Source organism: Ursus maritimus, unplaced genomic scaffold (assembly GCF_017311325.1).
Source record: "Ursus maritimus isolate PB19 unplaced genomic scaffold, ASM1731132v1 scaffold_17, whole genome shotgun sequence".
In the NCBI taxonomy this organism is placed as follows: Eukaryota; Metazoa; Chordata; class Mammalia; order Carnivora; family Ursidae; genus Ursus; species Ursus maritimus.
This window is the reverse complement of record NW_024424119.1, coordinates 25,036,269-25,061,482: the sequence shown is the minus strand read 5'-3', so window position 1 is coordinate 25,061,482 and position 25,214 is coordinate 25,036,269. Positions and strand designations below refer to the sequence as shown.

The 25,214-nt window shown below is 52.8% G+C and overlaps 3 protein-coding genes across 4 annotated transcripts; 2 read left to right on the top strand and 1 right to left on the bottom strand.

Annotated features, from left to right (window-relative positions):
- Positions 1-1,074: 1,074 nt before the first annotated feature.
- SIT1 (signaling threshold regulating transmembrane adaptor 1) lies at positions 1,075-2,779 on the top strand. Its single transcript, XM_008695178.2, has 5 exons — positions 1,075-1,280; positions 1,395-1,530; positions 1,614-1,672; positions 1,790-1,851; positions 1,943-2,779. Exons 1-5 carry the CDS (start codon positions 1,241-1,243, stop codon positions 2,174-2,176), a joined length of 531 nt encoding a protein of 176 aa, XP_008693400.1. The 5' UTR covers positions 1,075-1,240; the 3' UTR covers positions 2,177-2,779.
- A 10,102-nt stretch (positions 2,780-12,881) lies between these two features.
- CD72 (CD72 molecule) lies at positions 12,882-20,229 on the top strand. Of its 2 annotated transcripts, none has more exons than XM_040631574.1 (9): positions 12,882-13,106; positions 13,196-13,294; positions 13,929-14,000; positions 14,595-14,684; positions 15,020-15,355; positions 17,862-18,010; positions 18,637-18,755; positions 19,462-19,608; positions 19,938-20,229. In XM_040631574.1, the coding sequence occupies exons 1-8, from the start codon at positions 13,025-13,027 to the stop codon at positions 19,601-19,603; spliced, it is 1,089 nt and encodes a 362-aa protein (XP_040487508.1). In that variant the 5' UTR covers positions 12,882-13,024; the 3' UTR covers positions 19,604-19,608; positions 19,938-20,229. The 2 variants fall into 2 exon arrangements, with proteins under 2 accessions (XP_040487508.1, XP_040487507.1); XM_040631573.1 differs by having other exon boundaries at positions 12,883-13,106; positions 19,893-20,229.
- On the bottom strand, positions 20,183-24,482 carry TESK1 (testis associated actin remodelling kinase 1). The gene is made up of 10 exons (XM_008695222.2): positions 24,249-24,482; positions 24,008-24,129; positions 23,830-23,878; positions 23,191-23,337; positions 22,775-22,857; positions 22,511-22,601; positions 22,187-22,270; positions 21,947-22,036; positions 21,696-21,810; positions 20,183-21,361 (listed from the first exon to the last, which is right to left on the bottom strand). Exons 1-10 carry the CDS (start codon positions 24,465-24,467, stop codon positions 20,475-20,477), a joined length of 1,887 nt encoding a protein of 628 aa, XP_008693444.2. The 5' UTR covers positions 24,468-24,482; the 3' UTR covers positions 20,183-20,474.
- Positions 24,483-25,214: the final 732 nt, after the last annotated feature.

The window sequence follows — 25,214 nt, the reverse complement described above, 5'->3', positions numbered from 1 at the left end:
GCCTGATTGCAGAGCAGTGTAGCCCAAACCTTGACCCTAAGCCAATTGGCACAGTGAACGTAAACAAGTGGTTCAGGCCAGGTATAATATGATAAATGGTCCTCAACTGATTGTTGCCTTTAGGGAATTTGGGCCTACTATTGCCAGACATATCACTGACCTCTGGTCTAAGAAACTTGAAATCCTTCTTCCACATCAAGAGCAGCCCCTGTGGTTTGGCTGTGTCTGGGCAGGGCAGGTACTCCACTCCCTGAAGTGAGCAAGTGCAAAGACATGGCTCAGTTTCCCAGGATATACTGGGGTAGAGGTTTCTTTAATTCAACTAACTTTTTTTTTTTAAAGATTTTATTTATTTATTTGACAGAGAGAGAGAGAGCCAGCGAGAGAGGGACCACAAGCAGGGGGAGTAGGAGAGGAAGAAGCAGGCTTCCAGTGGAGGAGCCTGACGTGGGGCTCGAATCCAGAATGCCAGGATCACGCCCTGAGCCAAAGGCAGACGCTTAACAACTGCGCCACCCAGGCGCCCCTAAATTCAACTAACTTTTGAGATTGACAGTCCTTAGGGACAGTTTGGATGAAGTGGGTCGGGGCGGGGGGTAGTGGGGAAACCTAAGTTTCCACTATCCCCTAAACTATTATACCAGGAATAATAAGAATGACAATGGTCATCTTATCCCCTACAGTCAGCCTCAGGGTGTAGTGGGATCGTAGGTACCAAGAAGGCTCCCTGTCTCATTCCTCTTTGTAGCATGCTCAGTGAGGAATACATTCTTTCTCGCGGGTCTCGGAGTTGGAGAGAAAAGGCGACACCCTGTGGCGGAAGGAGATCTCTGTCCTATGGCCTGGCTTCCTTGTCTTGTTGGTCCTGCCTCATGCTACTTTGTCTCTGGGAGTCTTCCCAGGCTCACCTGCGCAGTGGCACAGTAATCTCAGGCCTGCTTCTCTCTTCTCTGGCCAAAGAAGGTATAGGGCCACGAGGGGTGGGGGCGGAAGCTTGGGAGATGCTGGGTGGCGCAGGTGCAGGCACAGGGCGGTGTCTTTGTTCTTTCACTCATCCCTCCCCTCCCCCTTCCTCCCCGGAAACCAGTGACTCTGCCACCAGCAGTATTGGGGATGCTGAGCTGTGGGGGCCAGGCCCAGGGAGGGGTGAGAGTAGAGGGGCCTGCAGCAGCTATCAGGCCATAAACCAGGCTGACCCCTCAGCGCAGGGCTTGCAGACTCAGCTCCCAGGTCAGCAGTCATGAGCAGAGGTGACAACTGCACAGAACCGCTAGCGCCCGGTGAGCTGGGCGGGGCAGGGGCAGGGGGAGGGGTCACATGGCCCTGTGTCCCACCTGCTAGGACCTGGGGGGTTGGGCTGGGTAGTAACACCCTCCATCCCCCGGCATCCACAGGAATCCCCACCGTGACCCAGGCCTGGGGGTTGTGGGCCCTCTTAGGGGCTGCGATGCTGCTGCTTCTCATCTCACTGGCTGCGCACTTGTTCCGATGGACTAGTGGCCGGAGCGGGAGCCATCTGGGACAGGGACGGTGAGTAGGGGACAACGGAGATAAGTGATCAAGAGTTCCCCCTTAGGAAGAAGTCCCCTCATCCCCTAATCTCTGTCTTGCAGCTCTGGAGGATCTGTGGAAGAGGTCCCCCTATATGGGAACCTGCCTTATCTTCAGACTGGTAGGAAGCTGGCAGAGGGGAGGGGCAACGAGGCCACGCACGTCCTGGTTGGGTGGGATGAGGGATTGCAGGAGGAAGAACAAGAAGTGACCAGATTACTACTGTTCCCTATCTCAGGTCGGCTATCTCAAGAACCAGGGCCAGACCAGCAAGACCCAACTCCTAGAGGCCCCGGCACGGTGAGTCAGTTGTGGCTGAGGAAGAGGGGAGGGAAGGAAGTGGGGGTTTTTCCAAGGGTCCAGTGAACTTCTAACAGCCTTGAATCTCCAGGCTGCAGAGAAAGTGATGTGCTATACCAGCCTGCAGTTGCGGCCTTCTCAGGGCCATATCCCCAGCCCCGGAACCCCCATCAAGTACTCAGAGGTGGTGCTGGATTCTGAGCCAAAGCCCCAGGCCTCAGGCCCCGAGCCGGAGCTCTACGCCTCAGTGTGTGCCCAGACCCGCAGAGCGCGGGCTTCCTTCCCAGACCAGGCCTATGCCAACAGCCAGCCTGCACCCAGCTGAGAGGGAGGGGCTGGCAGAGTGGGACATGCATGCCCCAGCCTCCTCTGCTGCAGGGGTGACTGTTACCCTGCCCCGTCATGACTGTTTCCCAACCACCCCCCACAGACAGGTAGCCATTGTCCAGTCACAGGAGGTAATGTTTCCCAGACTTCCCATCTAAACTGTGAGGGAGACACCTCAGGGGAACAAGTAGGTCCCCAGTTTCTTGGGGATGGAGGAAACAGAGGCAGTGGCCCCCTCTCCATCACTCTCTTTCTCTCTTTTTCCTATCTATTTCTCGAAGGCCCCAAGCTCCCAAGTTTCTCACTTCCCCCTCCTTGTGGATTTTAACCAGATCCTCTCTGCTCTGGCTCCCTTAAAGTCTACTACTTCAGTGTCCCCTCAGATACAGGAAGTGGGCAGTGGTGGAGGGGGTAACAGCCTGAGGGGAGAAGGGTGGGTATACTCCTTGGGAGCCCGCAGTCTGGAGGGATCTTGGAACCTAGTGACCTGAGGAACCCAAACCTGACTTCTTATCTGAGAACCTTGGCTGGAGAATATCAGTCCACATCCTGCTGCCTCTGTTGTGTCCCCAAGTTTTCAAATAAAACTTCTCAGAAAGTGTTTAGCTTTTTATCTAGAGGGCTACAGACCTGCAACAGGCCCTACGTGGTAGGGGTGTGAGCTTTGCTCTCTGCACAGAGCACTTCTGGGGGTGTCGTGATGGAGAATAGTGACAAAGAGCATCTGTGGCATCAACACTGCCAGGGTGGGTGCTAGGGGTGGAGGCTGGAGCCCAGCTCAAGCTGTACTTGCTGCTGATAGAACATCGTCAGAATTTGCACTCAGAGCCACCCCACTCCCACCACCCGGAGCCTGCAAGCTTACCAGCCCCTGACCTACTCTTCCCATGGCCTCTACAAGTGCGCTGCCGCCATCCACAACCTCAAGGCTACCCACCTCCCCATAGGGTTTCTGTAGAGGCAAGTCTGGCTTAACAGACCTTTCTGAGGTTTCAGGGCCAGAAGACAGTGGCAGCCAGGCTTTTACTTCCAAATATCTCTCCTTCCCACTCACAGACCCAGAGAAAACCAGAGTAGGGAACCGTGCTCCTGAGCCCTACCTGGTGGTCCCAATAAGGCAGACCCCTCGGCACACACACAGAATAACCTAAATGCTAGATCTGCCTCCGTGGACCCCAACCTGGGCCTCCCCCAGCAGAGGCGCCGGTCGCGGTAAAGAACAGGCAGCTGAGGCTGTGTGGGAGGGAGGGTGGCTTTGGGGGCCGGCACCGGATGCGGGTAACCACTGGCAGCGGGATGTGGGGTTCTGAGGATTGCTAGTCTGAAGACCGCTCGATGTGCTCGCGGCCTGGGGGACGTGAGAGCCGGACTCTGTAAGAGAAGGGGTTTGGGGTCCCGCCAACCCACTGGGACGAGCCGGAAATTGCCGCCAAGACCTCAAACACCACCATCTCAGGCCTTAACACTCTGTCTTCTCAACCGCTCTCCGGATCTCCGGAGGTCTCCGGCTCAGGACCAAACCCGGNCTCCCTTACCTCCGCAATCTTCCCCGCCCCACGACTTTAGCCCTACGCTTCGCGGAGCTTGGACCCTGCGGTTCCCTCAACAGCGCCTCCCGGTTCCCAGAACGTAGCGAGCGACTCGCTCGGTCTGGAGCTGGCTACGATCTGAACGTTATTTTCCCTCTGGTCCCTGACGCCTGGATCTTTTACCTTCTCTCTGCCTTACAGCCTTTTAATTTTTCTGTCTTACTTGTCTGTCTCCGAGGTGGCAACTTCCTAGTTGATCCCTACGTCTTGGAAAAAAAATAAATCGGGGCAGCCAGATCTACCTCAGACACCTCCAGAGGACTCCCTTGCCTCATTTCTCTAGTTGGTCCACTCGTTTCCCAAACACCTTGCAGCTGTCTTCCCTTCTGAAGCTTCAGGGGTGCTTTCCCTAGTGACCTCCCTTCCCTGACTCGTGTAAGATTCCAGCCATAAGGAGTGCCCTGTTCCTGGCAAATTCCCAGGGGGCAGATCAGTGGGGGAAGCCAAGAGAGCCTTCTGGAGCCCCAGCTTTCCCCCTCTTCCTGAGAACTCAGCTGGGAGGATTGGGGATAAGCCCAAGACTGTAAGAGGAAGGGTCTTTGCGACGGTCAAATGTTCAATGATAGAAAGTTCTTAAGGAATTACTTGTAGGTGGGGAGGGGCCTAGTAAGCCATCCAGCCAAGACCCCTCCATCTTTGGCCTTGCTCTGTACTCTGTCAAGATGAGTCTAAACTTCCAAGCTGGTTTTGGCTGTAAGGAGGGAAATAGAGCTGGGACCTGGAGAGAGACCAAGTCTTAATGACTTCAGTTGAAACTTGGATCCAGACATGCCCAGGGCTAGATCTGCCTCCTGAACTTTTCGGTTATGTAAGCTAATGCATTCTCTTTTTTGCTTAAGTCATTCTAAGTTAGATTTTTCTATCTCTTGCAACCACCAGTTCTGACCAATTCTGTGGGGGGAAAGACCAGCACATCAGGTCCAGCAGAAGATGCTGAACCTCTGAGATCTTCCCTTATTGCTCAACTCCACCAGTCACCCTCTTCTGACTTACTTCAATGCACTATAATGCCATTTGACTCTAACATATTTATGCTTAGTGTGCGCCTCTTGCCAGGCTTTTAAAATTCTAGAATTCTACAGCTGGGAGGAGGCAGATCTGGCCCAAACTTATACCCACTGCAGGAGCCACCCTACCAGCCTCTTCTTAAACATTTCCAGGAATAGGGAACGCACTACCTTACCACGTGCTGGTTTCCAATCGTTTTTTTTTTTTGTTTTTGTTTTTGTTTTTTTTTTTGAGAGAACTGTGGGGTTTTTTTGGAGCCAAAATCTGCCTCCCTGTTACTTTTGTCATCAGTTATGCCTCCTGAGCTACAATCATATAATCACCCTTCTCCCTCCTGTACATGACAGCCCTGATGGATGGCCTAAGTCTTTTTTTTCCCCTCCTTCCCGGCAAAAGCTTTTTTGAGTTCCTTTTACAGACCTTATTCGCAGCCTACTCATCATTCTCACTGTTTTGCTTGAGCAGAGTCTCTCTGAAAGTGTGATGCTAAGAAGTGAAGATAGTACTAACAGAAAACTGTGGAGAGCCTGTCTCTTCGTTGGGCACCAAGTCTACGGGGCTTTGTTTGTAAGGAATACACTCGTTTAGCCTTCCTTAAGTGAGGGGGTGTTTATTGTTAGGACACTTGGGGCAGGGAGGAAGCCAAATGGAATGGGGACCGCAGAACAGTGGCTCTGATATGACTGGGCCTCTGCAGACTGTTGCTGGGTTTCGGGTCTCAAGTCACAGCCCTGCTGGGGACCTTGGTGACAGGAGTACGTGGGTCTTCCCACTCCTGCTCCTCCTGTCCCATGACTCTGACAGAGTTTCTGCTTCTTTTGTTTATTCCCATTTTCCCCTACTTTGTTAACTTGCTTCCTCATCCTTTACTGCACATTCTCTACTTCTGGTTTCTGCTTCCTCACAGCTGCTTGATATTTTCTCTGTCTCATGACCTCCAATGTTTAATTTTAGGAATAATGTGTGCACATGTTTAAAAAAATTAAATAGAACTGAAAGGTAGACACCAGTAGTTCTCCACCAGAAATGACTTTGCCCCCAGGAAACATTTGGCAATGTGCAGAGATGTGTGTGGTCGTCACAGCTGGGGAGCGCCCTGAGCGATTGATCTCTCGGGGGCAGAGGCCAGGGAGGCTGCTGACCGTCCTACAACACACAGGTCAGCCACTCACCATACAGAATTTCGGTCCCCAAAAGTTAAAAGTGCTGAGGTTGAGAAATACTAGTATGGTGGGAAAAAAGTAAAAGGCCATTCCCAGACCTCATTCCTACTTTCAGCTGTAGTTCCCGGAGGCACCTGCTATTAATGGCTTCTGTGTTTAAGTCTTCTGGCAAGGGGCGCCTGGGTGGCTCAGTCGTTAAGCGTCTGCCTTCGGCTCAGGGCCTGATCCCGCTATTCTGGGATTGAGCCCCACATCAGGCTCCTCTGCTGGGAGCCTGCTTCTTCCTCTCCCACTCCCCCTGCCTGTGTTCCCTCTCTCGCTGGCTGTCTCTATCTCTGTCAAATAAATAAATAAAATCTTAAAAAAAAAGTCTTCTGGTGAGTATCACTGTATCTGTCAATAATATTTAGACTACTTAGAGCAAGGGGAGTCTGGGTATATGGAAACCCTGGTGAAGCTCTCCCTTCCACAGCCCCTTTGACAACTCCCAGCTATAGAGGACGAAATTTAAATGGGCTCTGCTTAGTTCTGGCAGGGAGAATTTCCTGCAGACAAGTTTCTGGAGAACAGCCTGAGAGCCAAGAAAAAGGACCTTCAGGAAGGCAGCAAGTCCCAGAAAGAGGTGGCTTCCTAGGAACAATCAATGGCTTTGCCGAGTCTCTCCAGCTCTCTAAAAACTAACAGTGGATTGAATTTCTCAGCCTTTAAGGCCAGGAGAATGCGGACAAACCAGAGGGCGGAGAGACCTGGTGGAGGAAACAAATGGTCTCTAACTGAATGAGAGCCTGGGGGAGATACGCGTGAAGGTCAAACACAGAAGATTTCCCTGAACTAGAAAATGTGATATCAGAACTAAAAATTTCCATACATAAAGCAAAGGAGAGGATGGTTACTGCCAAATCCCCAAAAGAGGTCCAGAAAATTAAACAGATGAAATATCTCAAAACATGCAACAAAAATATGGAGATGCAAATTATGTGGTGAAGGATGGGAGACTGAAACAGACCCAGGGGATTTAGCCTGCAAAGTCTTTGAGTTCTGGGAGAAGAGGAACAGCAGAGGAGAGGTCATAATTAAATAATACATGGAATGTCCCTGAGCTGAAGAAAGATTTAGCCCTATACAGCTTAATATTCCTCTAAGGATAAGAACAATGTTACACACATTTCCAAGCAGAAAGAAAGTTCGTTCTTCTTATTTGCAGTTAAGTTAAACGACAGTAAAACTGAACGTGAGGTAATAGAAAAGGCCTGCGACCAGGACCTCGCGAAGGGGGAAAAAAGATGGTTGAAGATTTACAAAAATCATTCAGTATTTTATGTGAGAAATACTTTTAAGAAAAGGCTCTAATGAAGCAACAAATGAATCAGAACAGACTTCAAGATGGGGGAAGGTCAAGGGCGGAGGAAAGAAATCAGTGGGGGGCAACGAACCATGATCTATATATTTATATCTATATTCCTGTATATGTATAACATGTCACACATACGCTAAATACTCTTGAAACAGAAGGAACACGTCGTAAGGGAAATTCTAATAAGGACTAAATTATCTCAATAAAACTCTGGAATCAGGTAGTGAGGATAAGGGGAAGGTGAGTGTTCCAGGATCTGCGGGGGAAGGAGGAGGAGGAAAGGTAGTAAAAGTAATCTAAAGACCATATCTTATTGAGGTGGAGAGGAAGTAGAAGATAAGTAGAGTATGATGGAAATAGCTGTTCTGTTTTCACACACTAGGTCACGTGCATCTATTTTAGGGAACAGAGCAAGGGATGGTAACTATGAATAGAATGACAAACTCCAAATTAACAAGGAGAAAGTGGGATCAATAACCATTCATTCAGTCCAGCAAAGGTAAAGAAAAGGAGAGTTCACAACAGCGTTCGCACATTTAAAAACAAGATGGAAATAAATCAAATGTATCACTCGGTATAGTAAGTATGAGTGGACTGAATTCTTCCATTAAAAGACCCTAAGACTTTGTTAGAAATCAAATCCTGGTCAACGCTACTTAGAAGAAATATACTTAAAGCAAAGCGATCAAGAAAGATTCAAAATAAAGACGTGGGAAAGGGATACCACACAGATAAACAGAAAGCAGTGGTAATGCTGGTATCCAGTAAGGGGAATTAAAGTTACCGACTGGAAGCGGTGTGAGGATTGCCTGTGAGGGGGTAGGAGGGAACTTTTTGGGTGATGGGAATCTTCTGTACCTTGACTATGGTGGAGGTTGTGTGACTGAATACATTTGTCAAAACTCATAGGATTGTATGCTTAAAATTGATAAAACTTTTTGCATACAAATTACAATACAGTAAAACTGGTTTCAAAAAAGAACAAAATTATAGTAGTTACAAAATTTAAACACTGAATGAAAAAATAGTGATACTGGATACCCTCTCAATTACCCTGTATTATATGTCCCCAAAATGCTATGAAGATAGCAAGCTTTAAAAAAGAGAAAAAATAAAGGGGGTACTTATTTCAATAAATTATAAAAAGAGCAAGAAACCAAAATTAATCAGGAAATATCAAAAGCTGACATGAATGAAATGCAGAACAAACAAAAAGCATGAATTTTAAAAAGTTCTTTAAAAGGGCTAACAAAGAAAGCCTCTTATAAGCGCAAAGAAAGAGAAAAAAGCGCAAAAAATAGACAGGATTAGTTCTGAGAAAGAAAACATGACAGACAGAAGAAAAAATTGAAGAATCAATAAAAGGTGGGATGCCTGGGTGGCTCAGTTGGTTAGGCTTCTGCCTTCGGTTCAGGTCCTGATCTGGGATGAGTCCCGCATCCGGCTCCTTGCTTGGTGAGGGGACTGCTTCTCCCTCTACCTGCAGCTCCGCCTGCTTGTGCTCTTGCACTCTCGCTCGGACAAATAAATAAACAAAATCTTAAAAAAAAAAAAAAAGAATTATAAAAAGGTGTAACCTAAAATTCCTCATCGACTAACTTGAAAATTTAGAGGACATGGATACATTTCAGGAAAAATGTGAATGACCAAAACTGGCCCAAGAGAAAGAAGAAAGCTTGACTAGCTCAACCTACCTTAGAAAAAACTAGAAAAAGAAGGTGATTATAGACCTACTTTTGGAAAAGATTGCATTCAAAGGGCACCAGAGCTGAGTTTTATGTAGTCTTTTTTTTTTTTTTAATTCATTGAGAGAGGGGAGAGAAAGGGAGAGGAAGAGGGGGAGAGAGAGAGAGAGAGAGAGGGAAAAAAAGCGGGGGCGGGGCAGAAGGAGAAGGAGAAGCAGATTCCCCACTGAGCGTGGAGCCCAGAATGGGGGTCTGGGGCTCAATCCCAGGACCCTGAGATCATGACCTGAGCCAAAGTCAGATGCTTAATGGACTGGGCCACCCAGGCACCCAAGTTTTATTTATTCTTTTTTTTTTTTTTTAAGATTTTATTTATTCATTTGAAAGAGAGAGCGTGAATTGGGCGAGGGGCAGGGGGAGAAGCAGGCTCTCTGCTGAGGAGGAAGCCCGATGCGGGCCGATCCCAGGACTCCGGGATCATGACCTGAGCCAAAGGCTGATGCTTAACTGCCTGAGCCACCCAGGCACCCCTATGTATTCTTAAATAATGATAATTTCCATGACATTTAGTCTAGTTAAAACTATAGGAAAAGAAGAAAAGCTCCCATATTTAATATTTAGAGCTAGCATAATTTAATACAATTCCTAATAAAAATTCCAAGTAAAAATGAAAAAGAGGAAAATGCTGAACTATAACGAAGACTTTTTACTAAAACCTAACAGCAAATATTGTTCTCAATGGTGAAATACTAAAACTACTTCCAATAAAATAAACATTTAGACGGAGATGCCTGCTATTCCTCTCATTTAACATATCTTGGATGTTTTACCAAATGCAATAAGTCCTTAACCACATTTACATTTTTGTCAAGTAAAGGAACATACGCACAGGTTCTGGGGATTCAGGTGTGAACATTTTGCAGAGGCCCTTAATCTGCCTACCATGCTCTGTCTATATGGATTAGCGCCTCCTGGAGCCGGTGGATTAAAGTAATGAAGATGGTTATAACCTGACTTTCAGGGAGGAGACTTCCTTGACTTCTTGATGTGGCCTGGACTTCACCAAAGTTTACATAGATGAGCCCCTTTCCACACAGCAAACTCTCCCAATGCCCTCGTAGCTGGGCTCCCTCCTCTTGTTCACCTTTACAACCCAGAGCCCTGGAACACACAAAGCAGAGGCCAGGACTGAGCAAGGAGAGGGCTCCACTGTCTGTCCTGCAGGTGCTCCTGTGATATGATACCCGTGGAAAAGCTGAAATGCATAGCGCTGGCCGCTCAGCTCTGGAAAGCCCGCAGCCTCTCCTGACATGAGTTACAGGTGTCCTCCGTGATGTCCAGTCTTGGAAGGTAATGTGAAGGTCAATATTGTAAACATCACGTGGGACACACATGCGGCAGAAGGATCCTGCTCTCACAGCCCAGTCCAAAAAGAAGGCATTGGAAGGGAAAGCAGAGCATCATAAGGGGATGCGGAACCATCACCAAAGGAGCTAAGGAGGACAGAGATGCAGGCCAGGCCTTCGTCACGTACCCGCGCCATTGCGGAAATGCAGTCTAGCTCACTCCAGTTGCCTCTGGGTGCCCTTCTTCTGAAGCCTCTCCAAAGGCCCCTTCAGGCAGCATAGCCATTGATCCTTTTTTTGAGCACATACTAGAAACGTGGTTTGGCATTTTACCGGGCACCTGGGCCATGTTCACTTGTGTACTGGTTCTGAAAACTGGGCGTTATCTACAGTTTACTGAATTCCTGCAAATGTTCCTGCAACTGGTCTACATACGCACTGCCCCCCGACTCGAAGTACCCTGACTGCCCCCACCCACCCCTGCCCCCAGCTGCTCGATATACTCCCACTCAGTCTCACAGGTCCCAGAGGCCCCCAGGGAGTCACCAACTCCCACCATGGTCTGTTATCTGGAGGAAGCCCTGATGGGGGGCTGGGGGAGGGGACCGGGTTGTTGGAAACTTTAATTAAGCAAGGACGGTTAACAGCTGCTGGGTTACCTTAGGAAACAGTGACCCTGAAAAAAGAAATATTTCTATCACCTCTCCCCATGACCTTTTAAGACTTTTCTGCAAATGGCTCCTCCTTCCCTGCCATGGAAAAAAAGAACAGCCATCACAGGCACCCTTCAGCCCACAGAATCCTCTGAGCTCAATCCTTCCAGCAGGCCTTGACATAGAGCTCACCTCACACAGACACCCCAACAGACCACGAAGACCTGAGGATGCATGTTCACACGTGCACACTCACACACATGCATACACCTGCCTCTTCTCCGATGACAAATGTGCTTTCCTACCTCAGTGGGCACTTTCTCTGGGAGGGCTGGGTGGTGCTGTGGGGCCGAGCTCTCAGCAGACCCAAGGGCCCGTTCCAGCGCCCCTCCACACACCATTAGTCATACACTACAGCTGTTAGCATGCGGTGAGGACCTCTTTCCCCTTCCTTTTTCCTCCCCACAGGTGCAGCGTGTGAAGAGGTTCCGCGGGGGCAGATGCCACCCACTGCAAGGGGGTTTTTCCCACCCACATAGCCGGTCTTGTTTCAGCCTCTTTGCACCCGCAGAAGTAAGCCCTTTTGGGGTCATAGGTCGGTAAAAGAATGTTAGGGAGCACATCTGAACCACTGCTCAACAACCCTCCTTCCCCTGCCGGTTTCCCTCCCTTCCATCAGCCAGGCTTTCGCCACCCATGAGGGCCTCCCAGCCCCTGGTCTTCTCCCACAAACACCCCCTTTTTCCTCAGGGCTGGGTATAAAGGGACAATGTTGAGGGTTTTTAAGGTAAGAATTTTAGGAAAGTAAGAAAACAAAACAAAACAAAGCCAAGAAAATATCAAAACCTCAGGTCCAGAGTCTGTGCGCTCAGCACCTAGTCCTGCTCTGTTTCCTTGTCTTCCTTCTAAGAAGCCGCTGCCCTTCTTCATCGCCACCCAACTCCTTGGTTCATCTGCTCTCTGACCCCCCACAAGGGTGCATATAGGGTCATTGCTGCAGGCTTTTCCAAAGGTGCATAAGATTGGGGTTGTCCCTCATCCTCACCCCCAGCCCAGGCCTGTCCCCTAGCCCGTGCCTTCCGGACTCAGCTTGCTGGATCAGCTCAGATGTCGGGACACAGGTCGCCATGAGTCCAGCAGGGGGCGGGATGGGATGAGGAAGGGGCTGATTGGCCAAAGGTGTGATAGGGAGGGAACAAGGGTGGACGAGGCCAGGGCAAGGCTGGGAAGAGGGAATCTAGGGCAGTTCATAGAAGAGAAACAGTGTGGTCCCAGATCCTCTGCATCCTCCAAAGGGCCGCCACATACTCCGGAAGGGCTTTGGAGTGAGAACCTCCCTGCCCGTGAGATCCTCAGCAGCTCCGCAGGACGACAGCAGGAGGGGAGCTGGGTCTATCCTGAAAGCCTCCAAACTGATAGGGAAATGAGCTCCACTCTCTGGGAGCCCATACCTGCTGGGAACCCCAGGATGATGAGGAGCAAAGGCTCCACGCTAGGACCCCCCAGTATGATGGGGAGGATGGAGCCCCACTGTGGAGCAATGACTGGGGAGATCCTGTGGGCTCAGCTGGGCACAAAAGAGCTCTGACAACACATGGATAAGCCCGTGGACAGAGCAGCCAAGAGAAGAGCATAGGGCAAATCAGGGTAGATGAGCAGGGGGACACGCATTTAGAGCCCAGCCCTGCCAAAGTGCATCCGGGACGCATGAAGGGGGGGGGGCACAGGCAGGACGAAGGGACAGGCCTGAGTAGTGATCCGGTGACACCTCCAGGCTCTACCCCCATGTTCTGGACCTCAGTTTCCCATCCGCTGTCCCTCTGGCGGAGGCTCAGGGATGCAATCTGCTTCACTGAACCCATCTGTCTGACACTTGCTGACATCTTCCTCTTTTGTAACTGGAAGTCACAGGGCAAAGCACTAAGCTGTGCAGTCACAGAAGGGACACAGACCCCAAAAGTGTGAAGGGACAGAGGGGAGAGTGTCAAGGGAAGCTTGGGGCTGGTGGAAGAAGGTGGAGACGGGTGGGAGCAGAGGTGCTCAGGGCAATGGCTGAGGCCATCACCTACGCAGACCTGCGGTTCGTGAAGGCTCCCCTGAAGAAGAGCATCTCCAGCCGGTTAGGACAGGGTAAGGGTGCAAGAGGCATCTTCTTGATTTTGCAACCCCATGCTCCCTCATGACCCCACCCCCACTTCCACCTTTTCTCTCCCCTCCAGACCCAGAGACTGATGAGGATGAGGAACTCACCTACGAGAATGTACAAGTGCCCTCAGTCTCAGGTGGCTTGGCTTCTTCTGGAGTAGGGGACAAAGCAGGTACGGAGAGTCCAGAGGATGTATGTTTGACGGGGTGGGGTGTGCATGTGGTGTGTAGTGTGTGTGTGTTGAGCTGGGAGTCCACTGTACTCTTGAGCGTGGTGGGCGGATGGCACAATATCTCTGGGAAAGGAGGGGGTGCTCAGGAAAGAGAAGAATGAGCCCTGGATAAATGGGAGCCAGGCAAGAATAAAGCTCTCAGGGGCAAGGTGGAGGTCCCAATGGGCAGTGAGGAGAGATCAGGGCAGCCCCTGTGGGGAGATGAATTCAAATGGGAAATGGGGAGTCACGGGACAGAGAAAAGGGCAGGGGAGAGGATGAGAGCACTCCCGGGGAGAAGGTTTGGGGCAGGCAGATGTGGGGGGGGCGCGCTGAGTAAAACCTAAGGGGAGACCCAGGAGGGAGAGGAAGGGGTCCCGGGGGAGAGGATGTAGTAAGACCCAGGAGAGACGCAGGGTCCTGGGGGAGATGCGGGACTCCGGAGAGTGCTAACGGTGTCCCAGAGCATCTCAGGGTGTCGCAGAAGGCATCTCGGGCCAGGCTGGAGAGGGAGAGGGAGAGGGGGAGAGGGCGGAAAGAAGGGGAATTTCCCGGGGCTTCCTATCCCCTGACTGGAGTCGCCGCGGGTCCTCAGGGCTCCAGTCAGGGCAGCCAGCCGCGTCCTGGAGCTCCGTGACGTCACCCGCTGCCGGGAGGCTCCTCGCGGGTGAGTACGAGCCCTCCCCGCCGGCGCGCGCCCCCAGCGGCCCGGCAGGCGCTCGGGCTCGCGGGGCGGGGCCTCGGGCCGGGCGGCTTCTCCCACCTCGCGGACCCCGCCAGGCTGCGCGGGGTGGCCCCCCAAGCACGTGCTGTCGGGGTCCCAGCGGGGCTGGTGCTGGGCCCGGCTGTGTGCGGGTCCCGTACCCAGAGTGAGCCCGGCCTGAGCCGGCCGCCCGAGACCCTTCCCTGCCTCTTTGACCCCCATACCCATATGTATCATTCCCACAGGTTGACCCAGATCCTCCCTCCTCCCCGCTTACGGTGGTCCCCATTCACGTACCCCCGTCCTCTGTCTCCGGCTGAGATTTAGTTCCCACCCTACAAGGTAGCGCCCCTCAATCCTTACCAGTAATGATCCCAGCCCTTGTTCTGAAACATCTTCCTTCCACTACCCACGGAAATTCACTACCCGACAAAGCCCACCATGCCCGCACCACATCCTCTGAGGGGTGCTCTTTCCCATGAATATCCCCCACCCACCAGCCCCTCAGTCTGTAAACTTTCCTGGGGCTCTCTGCCTTCATCCCACTGTCTCCCTAAGGCCGTGCAGCCTGTACGCAGTACCTGTTTCTCGGCCTGCTCCTCACCTGCCTGCTGTTAGGGGTGGCCGCCATCTGCCTGGGAGTGCGCTGTGAGTATGGCTGTCCCCCATTTCCCATTTATCCCAAGCAAGTTTCTCCCCTACTCTCCCCAAACAGCTGCCCTTCCTCTGGGCAGGGCCAAAGACACTACCGCCACATCCTTAGCTTTTCGTCCAGTTTCCAGCCAGGTCTGTTTTAGAGTACCGTGTCTTCCTAAATTGTCCTTACCCAATCCAGTACCTCCTTAAGCTTTAGGCAGTCAGAGCTTATATTTCAGCCTGTTTTGCAAAAATTTGCAAGAACAGAAAAAGGACTGACGCTGAAGTCTCAGGGCACCAGGGCATGGCTGAAGATGTCCTCCAAATCTCTCATTATGGCCGAACAGATCTGCAAGTGTCTCAGCAGCTCCAGCAGACGAACAAGGTTCTGGAAGCCACTAACAGCAGCCTGAGACAGCAGCTCCACCTAAAGATAACCCAGCTGGGGAAGAGGGAAGAGGATCTGCAGGGGTCCAGGAGGGAACTAGCCCTGAGTCAGGAAGCACTACAGGAGGAACAGAGGGTTTGCCAGGCTACCCAAGAGCAGTTACAGGCCTGCCAGTCTGAGAGGGAGAAGACAAAGGAAGCCTTGCAAAGTGAGGAGGTGCAGAGGACGACCTTGGAGCAGAGGCTGAGCAGCATGCGGGACGCACTGAAGCCCATATTCACATGCCCCTTGGCAGGTACCTGGTCTGGGAGAGGAGAGATGGGAGGGTCTGCTGTGAGGGATGGATCAAAGTGAGGAGACACTCGTGGCAGCGGTCTGTCAGGGGGCCATTGAGTAGCTGAGGAAAGGGATAGCAAATGAGAGTGGCGGCCAACAGAGAGGAGGATCAGGCTGTATTCTGGATTTAGGGCGACTCACCCAGCTCTAAGGCAGACCCTGTAGGTGGAAGGAGAATGGCAGCCGGCAATGCAGACCACACTGTCCAAAGCACCAAGCTCAGGGCTCTGCCCTTGGTATCAGTGTCAAAGATCTGGGAACCCCGGAATTGGGATGTGGAATTGGTTGTTTGCACATTTTTCTAAAGAGAGGGTCTGTAGCTTTATTTCTCCCTACATCTGAGATTCCCCAAGGGTTAAGAGTTACTGATTGATGAGGCACAGTCTGGGGGTGGGGCAAGGTAGCTGAAGCTCTCAAGCGTGGGTGGCACTCACAATGAGGTGGGTGGGGGTGATGTGGGGTAGGGAGCTGGGGTGGAGAGTTCATCTATTTTGAAGGCAGGAGCTCAGGCAGTATGTGGGCATGAGGGAGGGGGCCACATAAAAGGGGAGAGGCTGTGCCAGAAGTAGGCTGAGGTTTGAGGCAGGGAGCCAAGCCCAAGGCGACTGGAATGTTCATGGACTGGTTACCTATGGTCCAGGTTAGGCTCCGTCTAGCTCAGGGGGCATTGGGATACTCCCCCAAGGCTTAAGTGGAGAGTTGATATGCAGACACCCCCAACCCTCCTGTCTTTAGCCTTCTCATTCTCTGTGACCCTCAGTCCCAGGCAGTGCTGCCACCCATTTCCTCAGCTGCACCCCAGACCTCAGCATCCTGAACTGCTCTTCTGCCGGAAGGCCAGTTTCAGACCTCCACTCTGACCACAGCTGCCTCCTCCAGGCTTTCCCCACGCTTCTTCTTCAACCTCATTGAGGCCTCCAACCCACTGTCTCCCGTTTCCTCCCTTTGCCTCGGCTGTCACTTCTCTCTGCCCATCTTGGCTTCTGGGGCCCATCACTTCAGCTGCTCGTTCCTTTGTTCTGTTGTCCTTCTGGTGCACCAGAGTGGCACTGTCTCGACTCTGGATGAACTGCCCCCTTTGCCCCTGCCTGCACCCAGGTGTGCCATATTGTGCCATCATTCTGCTTGGTGCCACCAAAACTCTAGTCTGAACCTCAGCCCGTTCGTCGGTGCTGCCTGGCAGCTGTGCATTTGGCTTGTTCTCCGTGATAGCTCCGTACCCCACCACCCTCTCTCTTGCTTTTAGCAGGTGCCGTACTCCCTCAGAAGAATTCCTTCCATTTTCCACCACTGAGTCTATATATCCATTCACATTTTTGCCCACCCCCATCTTTTGCATGGATCACTGCAACAGCTTGCTGCATTGTTGGTCCTAAACATCCCTCTCCCCTCCCGCCTCCCCATCCACTTGCCATGTGGCAGCCAGGGTAATCCTTTTAAAAAAAAATCTGATCATTCCAGTTAATTAATTACATCAAACGTTATGGACTACATACTATACGTCCAAGCACTTCGGATGGACAGTGAACAACAATCCTCTATGTAAAACCCTACATTGCTTACTCTTCCCTGTAATATGAAAATAAAAAATCCTTAGCCTGGCTTCCAAGGTCCCTGCCTACCTTTTTCAGCATACCACTTACCCTCTCACCCTCTTCCATTTGGCCACACTGACTTTGTATTCCTTTTAATTGCCACAGGACAGAGGGTAGCTGGGTGAGGACATGAGACAATGTAGACAGAAGAGAGGGAGCTGGGGAAGGAGGAAGGATCTTTGAGTGCCGCAGGTAGGACTCCTGGAACAAAGCAATGAGAGAGGTGGCTTGGGATCAGGAGCACAGACTGGGGTACACGCTGTGAAGGAAAGAGAGATATTTGTTGCTTAGAGGTAGTCAGGGACAGAGGAACAGAGAAGAGACAGATTTTGGGGTGGGAGGGAAATGGAGAGAGTTCACATCAAGTGTCTGACAATTTCAGCAGAACAGGAGCCAAGGGTATTACTTGTGGAAGAGTGGAGAGAGGGAAGAAGGTGGCTAGCAGCTTGGAGGGTGTGCGCAAGTTTTGAATATGCATCGAGGAATGCTTTAGGGAGCAACTGAGACGATTAAGAGGCCAATTGAACACTTATGGGGGGCCCAGGGAGGTCAGCCAAAGTGTAGGGGGGGAGACTGCAATCATTCAGAAATTGGGAATAGTACCACCACCCTATTAAAATAAGCCTCCCAGACTGTTAAGGAGTGATGTTGTGAGTACTAAGACTTTTACTAAATATACATTGGAATGGCATTACCAGGGGAGGCCGAAGACAGATCACAACGATGAAGGGCTAGAAATCAGTGAAGGTGCTGGGACTAGACCGAGGGGAACTGTTAACGACCGGACCCAGGAATCGTCACTTTTGTCCCAAATGGGGAGATCTCCCTCCTGGGTCTGGGCTGTCCTGTCACATTCTTTCTGGTTTATAGATAACTGCTGTCCTGTGGGCTGGATACTGAACGAGAGGAGCTGCTTTTACATCTCATATGTGGAGAGAACTTGGGAGGAGAGCCAAAACCACTGTAAATCTCTGTCCTCTGACCTGGCCACATTCAATGACATTTCTTATTCTTTTTCAGTAAGCATACCTTGTTTGCAGATTGTAGTGGGTACTGTAAGGTAGAGGGATATATGTTATCGAGTCAGGAACGGCAGTGCGTACAGGGCATGCGCTCCTTTTCCGTGCGGCTTCTCAGCACAGCACTCCAGGTGGCCCCTACCAACCGGCCAGAGTTGGCACGAGAGTTGAAGCTCATGAACCATCTTTATTTTTACGTTTCTCATCTCAGCTTTCTGGTCAACTCTCCAGGGCTGCTTAATAGCTTCTTTGACTCTTATGCCCTCTCAGGCAGAGAGGTCCCATATCTGGTGGGCTGGGTTGTTGGGACTGGGTCCATATGAACAGAGCAGCCCATGGAAACAATTCCCCTTCAAAGGCTGGCAGAAATTCTTAGCCAGCTGGGAGATGAACTGAAGGGTGAGCCGCATCTGCAAGGTGGCACTAGGAGGCCGCAGGGACAGGTCACCGATGGGCTGATGTCTTGTGCCAGACAGTCCTCTTGTCAAAGCTCCAAGACCTCCCTGTAGTGCTCATTTTCTTCCATCGGCCCACATCCCCTCCTCCCTACACTGCCCCCCCCCCCTCCATTGGAATATTTCTTATCATTCTCCACATACCTCTCGTCTCTCTGAATCTCCCCTCAGGTTACAAACCCCAACAGCGCGAGGAAGATGTTGACACAAATTAATCCACCTGGTTCATTTTGGGCTGTTTACGGCTTTGCTAAGAGGTGGCAGCAGGCTGATGGTAAAAGAGTCCTTGGGTAAGTCTGTGAGGACTTCTGGGCATATTCAACTTCGTAATTCCTTCATAAAGACATAGTAATGAGATTCCCCTCCAGCTCCCAAAGTTTTGGGAGGTCCTGCTCCCAAAATCCTTTTACAAGTCAGTATTGTAACTGCCTACTCGTCCATTTCCTTTCCTTAACTCTGTAGGATAGTCTTCTTCTCTGGCGCCTTCCCAGTACCTGGCAGTCCCAGGCACTTTTTTAAGTTACTAGGTTGGGACCAATGTCATCTTTCTCTCAGAGGGAGAAGCTGAGGCTTTAGCTAGGACTTTACCAGCTCATGAACCCTGGCATTCTAACTTCCCATCTCTTGACAAGGCTACCCAAACTGAGGTGGCACTTTCTCACTCAGGGCCTCTTGGGGCACTAGTTGCCTCAGGGAAGTAAGGGAGCAGTGGGATAACTTTGAAGATCAACTCCAGGGACCCTGAAACAGGGGAGTCATCTCCTATGTTCCCTATGGAATTTCCATCTTTAATATCTTGGGTGATTTTTCCCTCCCCTGGTCCTAAATCCTCTTTGAGTTAGAGTAGACATCTGTCCCTGAACCATACCTAAACATGGCCTTAGGCAAGCAGGGCAGGTTAGGACTTCATTGTGTTTAATGCAGGGCAAGGGGAGAGAATGAAGGGTGGGAGAGGAGGGGCAGAGCTTATCCCAGTTCTACCTCACCAATCTTTAGGTATTATGGTCAAAGCTCAAGATGTTACAAGGTACAAAGCAACTGGCCAAAAATACAGCAGGAGGACTGTACTAATCGCCTTCCCTGCATCTGTGAGATGGCAGCTTTCAAGAATCCAGATAGGGACCACTTTTTGCCCTGAGTTGGGTAAGCATGACACAGATCAACTGAGGCGTGGGAGTTGGGGAACAGGGAGGGAGAGGAACTCAGAGCAGGGGCTCAGAAGCCAGGGGTAAAACTTATTCCTGAGTGTGACGGTCACCTCTACAGCCTTCAGGGTCTCAGTCTGCTTATGTAAGGGGGGATCGGGCAGGAAAGGTCTGGAACTGAAGGGAGGCTGGTGATGTGGCCGTCCAGGGAGGTGGGATAAGCTGGATGAGGGTTCTTAGTAACAGTCAGCTGCAGAGCTCACTGGTGCTTTACTCTTATAGGTACTCATGCCAACAAGAGCCTGTACCCTTCCCCCCTAACTGCAGTCTGCAGGTCCTAAGATCATCTCCCTCCGGCGTCCCCTTACTCTGCCTGGGCAGTGCCCAGCCAACGGCTGATCCATGCCCAACACTTCTAGCCAGCCTGCTGCCTGCTTGAAATCCTGCCCCAGAAACTGGACTGTTCCAGGGAAACGGGTGAAGAAGTCGCTAGAAGAGATTTTGGCCTCCCCAAGAACTTCCCACAGTGGAATTGCAGGGGGGTGGAGGAGGGCGCATGGGCTGAGTGGATAGGGGCAGCCCGGAGCCAGCCAGGCAGTTTTATTGAAATTTTTTTAAATAATTTGCACGTGTTAGTCTCATGTGTCAGCAATGCTTTGTCTGGTTCAGTGATCGCCCACGGGAGAGCAAGCCCAGGGGCTAGATAGGAAATGTTCTGTCCCTTGAGTCCATGCTGAGGTTCCCCTACATGGGGAGAAGAGCCGGTCAGCCCATCTGGGGCTGGCACTGTCCAACATGTGTGCTCTGTCCTCACGGGGCATCCTGAAGGCCAAAGTTGGAGGCCAGAGACCACAGGCCCCACTGCTAAGAGCGCGCCCCGGGCAGCTGCAGGCCGGGTGTGGGAGGCTTGGCATGGTGCCCTCGGTGGCAGAGCAGACTGCCCGCCTCACAGTTCAGGTTGCGGTAGCGGGCAACAGCTGGTGTGGGGCGGGGGCACATCGATAGGAAGCCAAAGCTAAAAGGGCCAAGACAGCAGCCAGGGCAGGGCAGCCCCTCATCAGACTCCCGGGGAGCTGAAGGGGGTGGCGAGGGTTCTGTCCGCTCCAGGGCTGCTGCCCGGGGCAGGCTATGCTGGGCCCGGTTCCACGGCTCCCCAGCCCAGCCTTGTGGGGAGTTCACCACCACAGCTGGGGGGTTGTTGTTAAGAGCAGGTCCTGATCTAGGGGACCAGGGCTGGGAGGCCGAGGAACAAGTGCTGATGAAGTTGTCTGTGGCCACAGCCAGGGGCAGCTGGGGAGCCGGTCCTGGGGGTTCTGGCTCAGGGCTACTGCCCTCACACTCCATTCTTTCTTCAGCCGAGGGGCCCACACTGGGAGGGCCAGGACCTGGCAGTGCTGTCTCCATACGTCGGGGGAGCTCAGGGGATGATGGGAGCGAGCGGCAGCGACGGGCAGGTGTCCCAGGCTGGACCAGGGTCTCTGGAGTGGTCACCAAGGGCAACTGCATGGAGGGCAGTGGTGATGGTGGAACAAGGGGCAGGGGGGCGACCGGCTTGCTGGGTGTGTCCAACAGCTTGATCTTGCCTCCCCGGAGGTCTTCCCGGAGTGAGAAGGGGTTGACTCGAGTCAGATTGTCCCCCCAAGTCGGGGGGGATTCTGGTGATGGGGGCAGGAAGAGGTCTGACCGGCTTCGGGAAAGCCGGGGGTCTGGCCTAGGAAGTGTGGCAGAGGGACCCCCTCTTGAAACAGACCCTGTAGACAGAGAAGTCTGTGGTTACTGTTCTCAGCATTGATCATGGCTCCTTGAGGCCTCATTATTCACCAGGAGGCTGGTGGGACTAGAGCTCACAAAAGGGAGTCCGCTGGGTAGTTTGGACAGGGGGAGATGTCACCTCTAGCCCTCCTTTACCTCTTCTTTCCTTCTTCCCCTCCCTTGGCTCTAGAATTTGAAAATATCTTATTTGAGATGTCCTTTCACAACCCCCCCCCCCCACCTTACAATTAATAAATACACTTAGTCTTAATCCCCTGAGTTCTGAGGAAGAGGCAAAAGGAATTCAGTTGGGTCAAGGTCATGCTCACTTACTCTGATTGTGTGTCAGTGGAGCTCTGGTGAGGGGGGCTGGCTCAGGCAGCTGCTCCAGGATCCATTCCAGGTGCTGGGTGATTTCAGTGAAGGGAGCACGAGTGCTAGGTTCCATCTGATGGGTAGAGACAGGGACAGCTTCACTCAGTGCTCCAAAAGAGGGTCCCTATATTTTCCTCCCACCACTTGGAGCAGAAGGGCCTTGCCAGCTGATGGATGGGGGTGGTGGGCAGGGAGAGAGAGGCTCTTACATTGCAGCAGTGGATGGCCAGGAGCAGGAAGGGCAGTGGGCAGTCATCCCCTACCAGGGTCCGGAAAGCAGGCACATCCAGGCCAAAGTCCTGTGGGGACAGAGAGGAGGAGGCCTTCAAGTCAGTCTTCCTTGGGTTCTCCTTCTGACCCCCAATCAGACCTCAACCTCCAGGGAACCCTCCTTGGTTAGGAGCTCCAGTCTGGAGCTCCCCCTTTTCAAACCTGGAGGCATCATTCACCTCAGTTCGGGGTAGGTAATCTGGGTCCGCAGGTACTCGCGCAATGAGCTCACAGAGGACAATCCCAAAGGCAAAGACATCGGCCTGGTGGGAAGGAGAGAATGTCAGCGGGAGGAACCCACGGTTTTCACGTCAGAATTTTGTCAGAATTTGGGGGAAGTCTTGATAGTTTCATGCATTGGAGGGGTGCCTATGAGAGGTCAACGGGGAATTTGGGGGTCTCCTAAATATTCAGTATGGCTGTTAAAGAACTTGGAATGGGGCCTTATAAAGTATCTCAAGGGTCTCTGGAAGGCCTTGGAATCTAAAGGATCGATGTCTTACCTTCTCATCATACAGCTCACCCCGCAACACTTCTGGAGCCATCCAGTATGGGGAACCTACCACGGCCAATGGCTCCTTTCTTGCCCCTTCCCTGCAGGGGTAGGGGCAGAGTGATCAGAGACATCCCACTCAGATAACCCCCCTAAACAAAAGGGGATGAGGTCAGCCCCCTCCCCACTCCAAATGAAATGTCTCTGGGGGCTTCACTTAGATAGGACCTCCTAGAAAGTTTGGGGGGGGGGGGCACAGGGGCATTCACCTCACCTATACACAGGAATCTTTTCAGCCAGCCCGAAGTCACCCACAACAGCCGTGAATCCTCGGTCTTCCCGTCGGATGAGACAGTTCTGACATACATATAGCATCCCCACACACCCATCACCTTTTATTCTCTATCTCCCAATATATACCCCAATGCCCTGTCACTTCAGAGTAACCCCAACCCTCTCTGATCTCCCAGTTCTCCAATGCACCCCAATCTTTCAACATCATCTATCACTCCAAACATATCGTGGTACTCGGCCCCTCAGAGCTTCCCCTCCCCCCAGTCCCCATTCTCCAGGGCCTTGCTACTCCAACATCCTAATATGTCTACTATCCACATTCCAACATCTGTGGGCCGGTTACAATGTAATAGCCTCAAATCCCCTTTCATGCCTCCACCCACCTGGCCAGCCTACCTTGGATGTCAGGTCTCGGTGGAATACACCTTTGGCATGCAGGTACCGCAGGCCACGGGCAATGTCCAGAGCCAGGTGGAGCCTGACAGGCCAGGACAGGGGTTCCGGGGAGCTGAGCAGCTGTTCCAGGGTCCCCCCATTCATATACTGGGGCATAGGGGGGAGAAGGGGAATGAATGTCAAGGTTTCCGCCTGTACTCTAGGTCTCCCACTTATAAGCCAGGAGACACTCAGGAGGATCACAAAGGTCAGAAGGGTCAGTCTGTGCTCCTGGTTCCCCCACTCATATTCTAGGGCTGTCCTGTTCAAGGCATTGCAACTATTTAAATTACTAAGTTTAAACAAAATTAAACATTTAGTTCCGCAGTCACACTGGTCATATTTCTACTGCTCCCTAGCCACATGTAGCTATAGAACATTTTCATCACTGCAGAAAGTTCTATTGGACAGCATTGTGCAAAGAGAGAATGTGGCCAACTGAGGCATTTTATTTGTGGTTAGCCCAAAGGGAAGTTCAGGGAAGCGTCTCATGGGAGGAGGTCCTGCTGCCTCTCATTATTCCTCTGTAGATGCACTGGGCGCTGACTCCCTCTCCCCTTGGTGGTGGTGGGGGTCCCCTCCTTCCTGGCCCATCCTCACCTCTGTAAGAGCGTGCAGCTGCCCCTGGTGCACACACACCCCCATGAACCTGGAAGAGGATGGGGAAGATAGGAGGGTAGGCTGTAAGAGTCCAGGCCCCTCTATAGTTCCCACTTTTCCCGCGGGATCTTTCCTCTTCTCCCAGCAAGCTTCTCAGCAAGCGGCTGGGGCCGCTCACCTTAGGATGTTGGGGTGTCGGAGCCGGTTCATCAGCTGCACTTCCCGTAGCGTGTTTCCCCGGTTACTGGGGAGTCTGTTCATTTTCAGCACCATGACTTGCCCTGACTGTCGGTGCCTAACCTGGGGGCGGCATAGGTTCGCGAGTCCCGGTCAGATCCGCCAGGTCGCACGGGTCCCCCTAGTTCCAGCCTCGCGTCTAAGGCTCGGACCCGCCCCTCTGCCCTCTCTGCTGATCCTACCTTGTAGACCTCAGAGAAGAAGCCGGCCCCGATCTTCTCGGCGCAGTGGAAATCGTCCACGCGCGCCAGGCTGGACACGGCGCTGCGGAGAGCCCGGTAGGAGGAGGGGCGGCCCCGGCCCGGGCCTCCACCCGTGCCCCCCGGTCCCGGGGGCCCCTCCCCCGGCGCCTCTCCCGGCCCTGGCCCAGGGCCCCGCAGTGGGGGCCGTTCCCCGGCCATGGCCGGGCCCCCAGCCCGGGCCTGCCTCACATGGCAGGGTCGCCAGGGCCCGGGCAGGCCGCGCTTGCCATGGGCGTGCGCCCAGCCAGATCCGGGACGCCGGGGCTCCCGCTCCCGCCCTGGAGAATGGAAGATCCGCGGAAGATCTTGGGCCCGCCCCCGCCGCGCCGGCTTGCAGGGCCTGGGTAGACGCCGCTCCGCTTTGCTCTGCGCAAGGCCTGGGCCTGGGCCTGGGCCGGGCGGTGGCGGTGGCTCTCCTGGGCGCCGGCGGGCAGGCGGGCGGGCTCCCCGCAGGCGGAGGCGGGCTGGCTGGCGGGCGGGCGGCCGCTGCTCCGCTTAGCCGCTGGGGCTCGGGCTCCGCGGCCTGCCGGGGGCGGGGCTGAGCCGGGCCTCCGCTTAACTCCTTCCAGCCCGGCCCACGGGCAGCGGCCACGCCCCCTCAGGTACGCAACCCCCAACCGGTGGCCGCGACACTCTAGGCGAGTGGGTCTGGGACGTCGGGGCCAAATAAGTTCGGGCCCGAGCTGAGTAACTGAAGGGACTTATGGGCTGACTGTGCGTACGCGCAGCTCAAATGTCTTTTAGCTGCCCTGTGAGTCCTTTCTCTCCTCCCACCCTCAGGCCACTGTCTGAGGAGAGCCGGGCTCAGGAAGCCGCCGGATTCCTGGGCTCCGTGGGCCAGCAGGGCAGAAAAGTAGACCCTTCAGGGTCAGACACAATCGGAGGTAGCCCAGCAACCTGCCTACC

Bases quoted from the DNA above. Each gene is read 5' to 3' on its own strand.
- SIT1 (XM_008695178.2), top strand. From the start codon at position 1,241: ATGAGCAGAGGTGACAACTGCACAGAACCGCTAGCGCCCG. The intron at 1,281-1,394 runs GTGAGCTGGGCG...CGGCATCCACAG, and splicing joins CACAGAACCGCTAGCGCCCG to GAATCCCCACCGTGACCCAG. The intron at 1,531-1,613 runs GTGAGTAGGGGA...TCTGTCTTGCAG, and splicing joins AGCCATCTGGGACAGGGACG to CTCTGGAGGATCTGTGGAAG.
- CD72 (XM_040631574.1), top strand. From the start codon at position 13,025: ATGGCTGAGGCCATCACCTACGCAGACCTGCGGTTCGTGAAGGCTCCC. The intron at 13,107-13,195 runs GTAAGGGTGCAA...TCTCCCCTCCAG, and splicing joins CTCCAGCCGGTTAGGACAGG to ACCCAGAGACTGATGAGGAT. The intron at 18,011-18,636 runs GTAAGCATACCT...ATCTCCCCTCAG, and splicing joins ACATTTCTTATTCTTTTTCA to GTTACAAACCCCAACAGCGC.
- TESK1 (XM_008695222.2), bottom strand. From the start codon at position 24,467: ATGGCCGGGGAACGGCCCCCACTGCGGGGCCCTGGGCCAGGGCCGGGA. The intron at 23,879-24,007 runs GTGAGCGGCCCC...ATCCTCTTCCAG, and splicing joins CGACACCCCAACATCCTAAG to GTTCATGGGGGTGTGTGTGC. The intron at 21,811-21,946 runs GTAAGAGCCTCT...TCTACCCATCAG, and splicing joins TGGCCATCCACTGCTGCAAT to ATGGAACCTAGCACTCGTGC.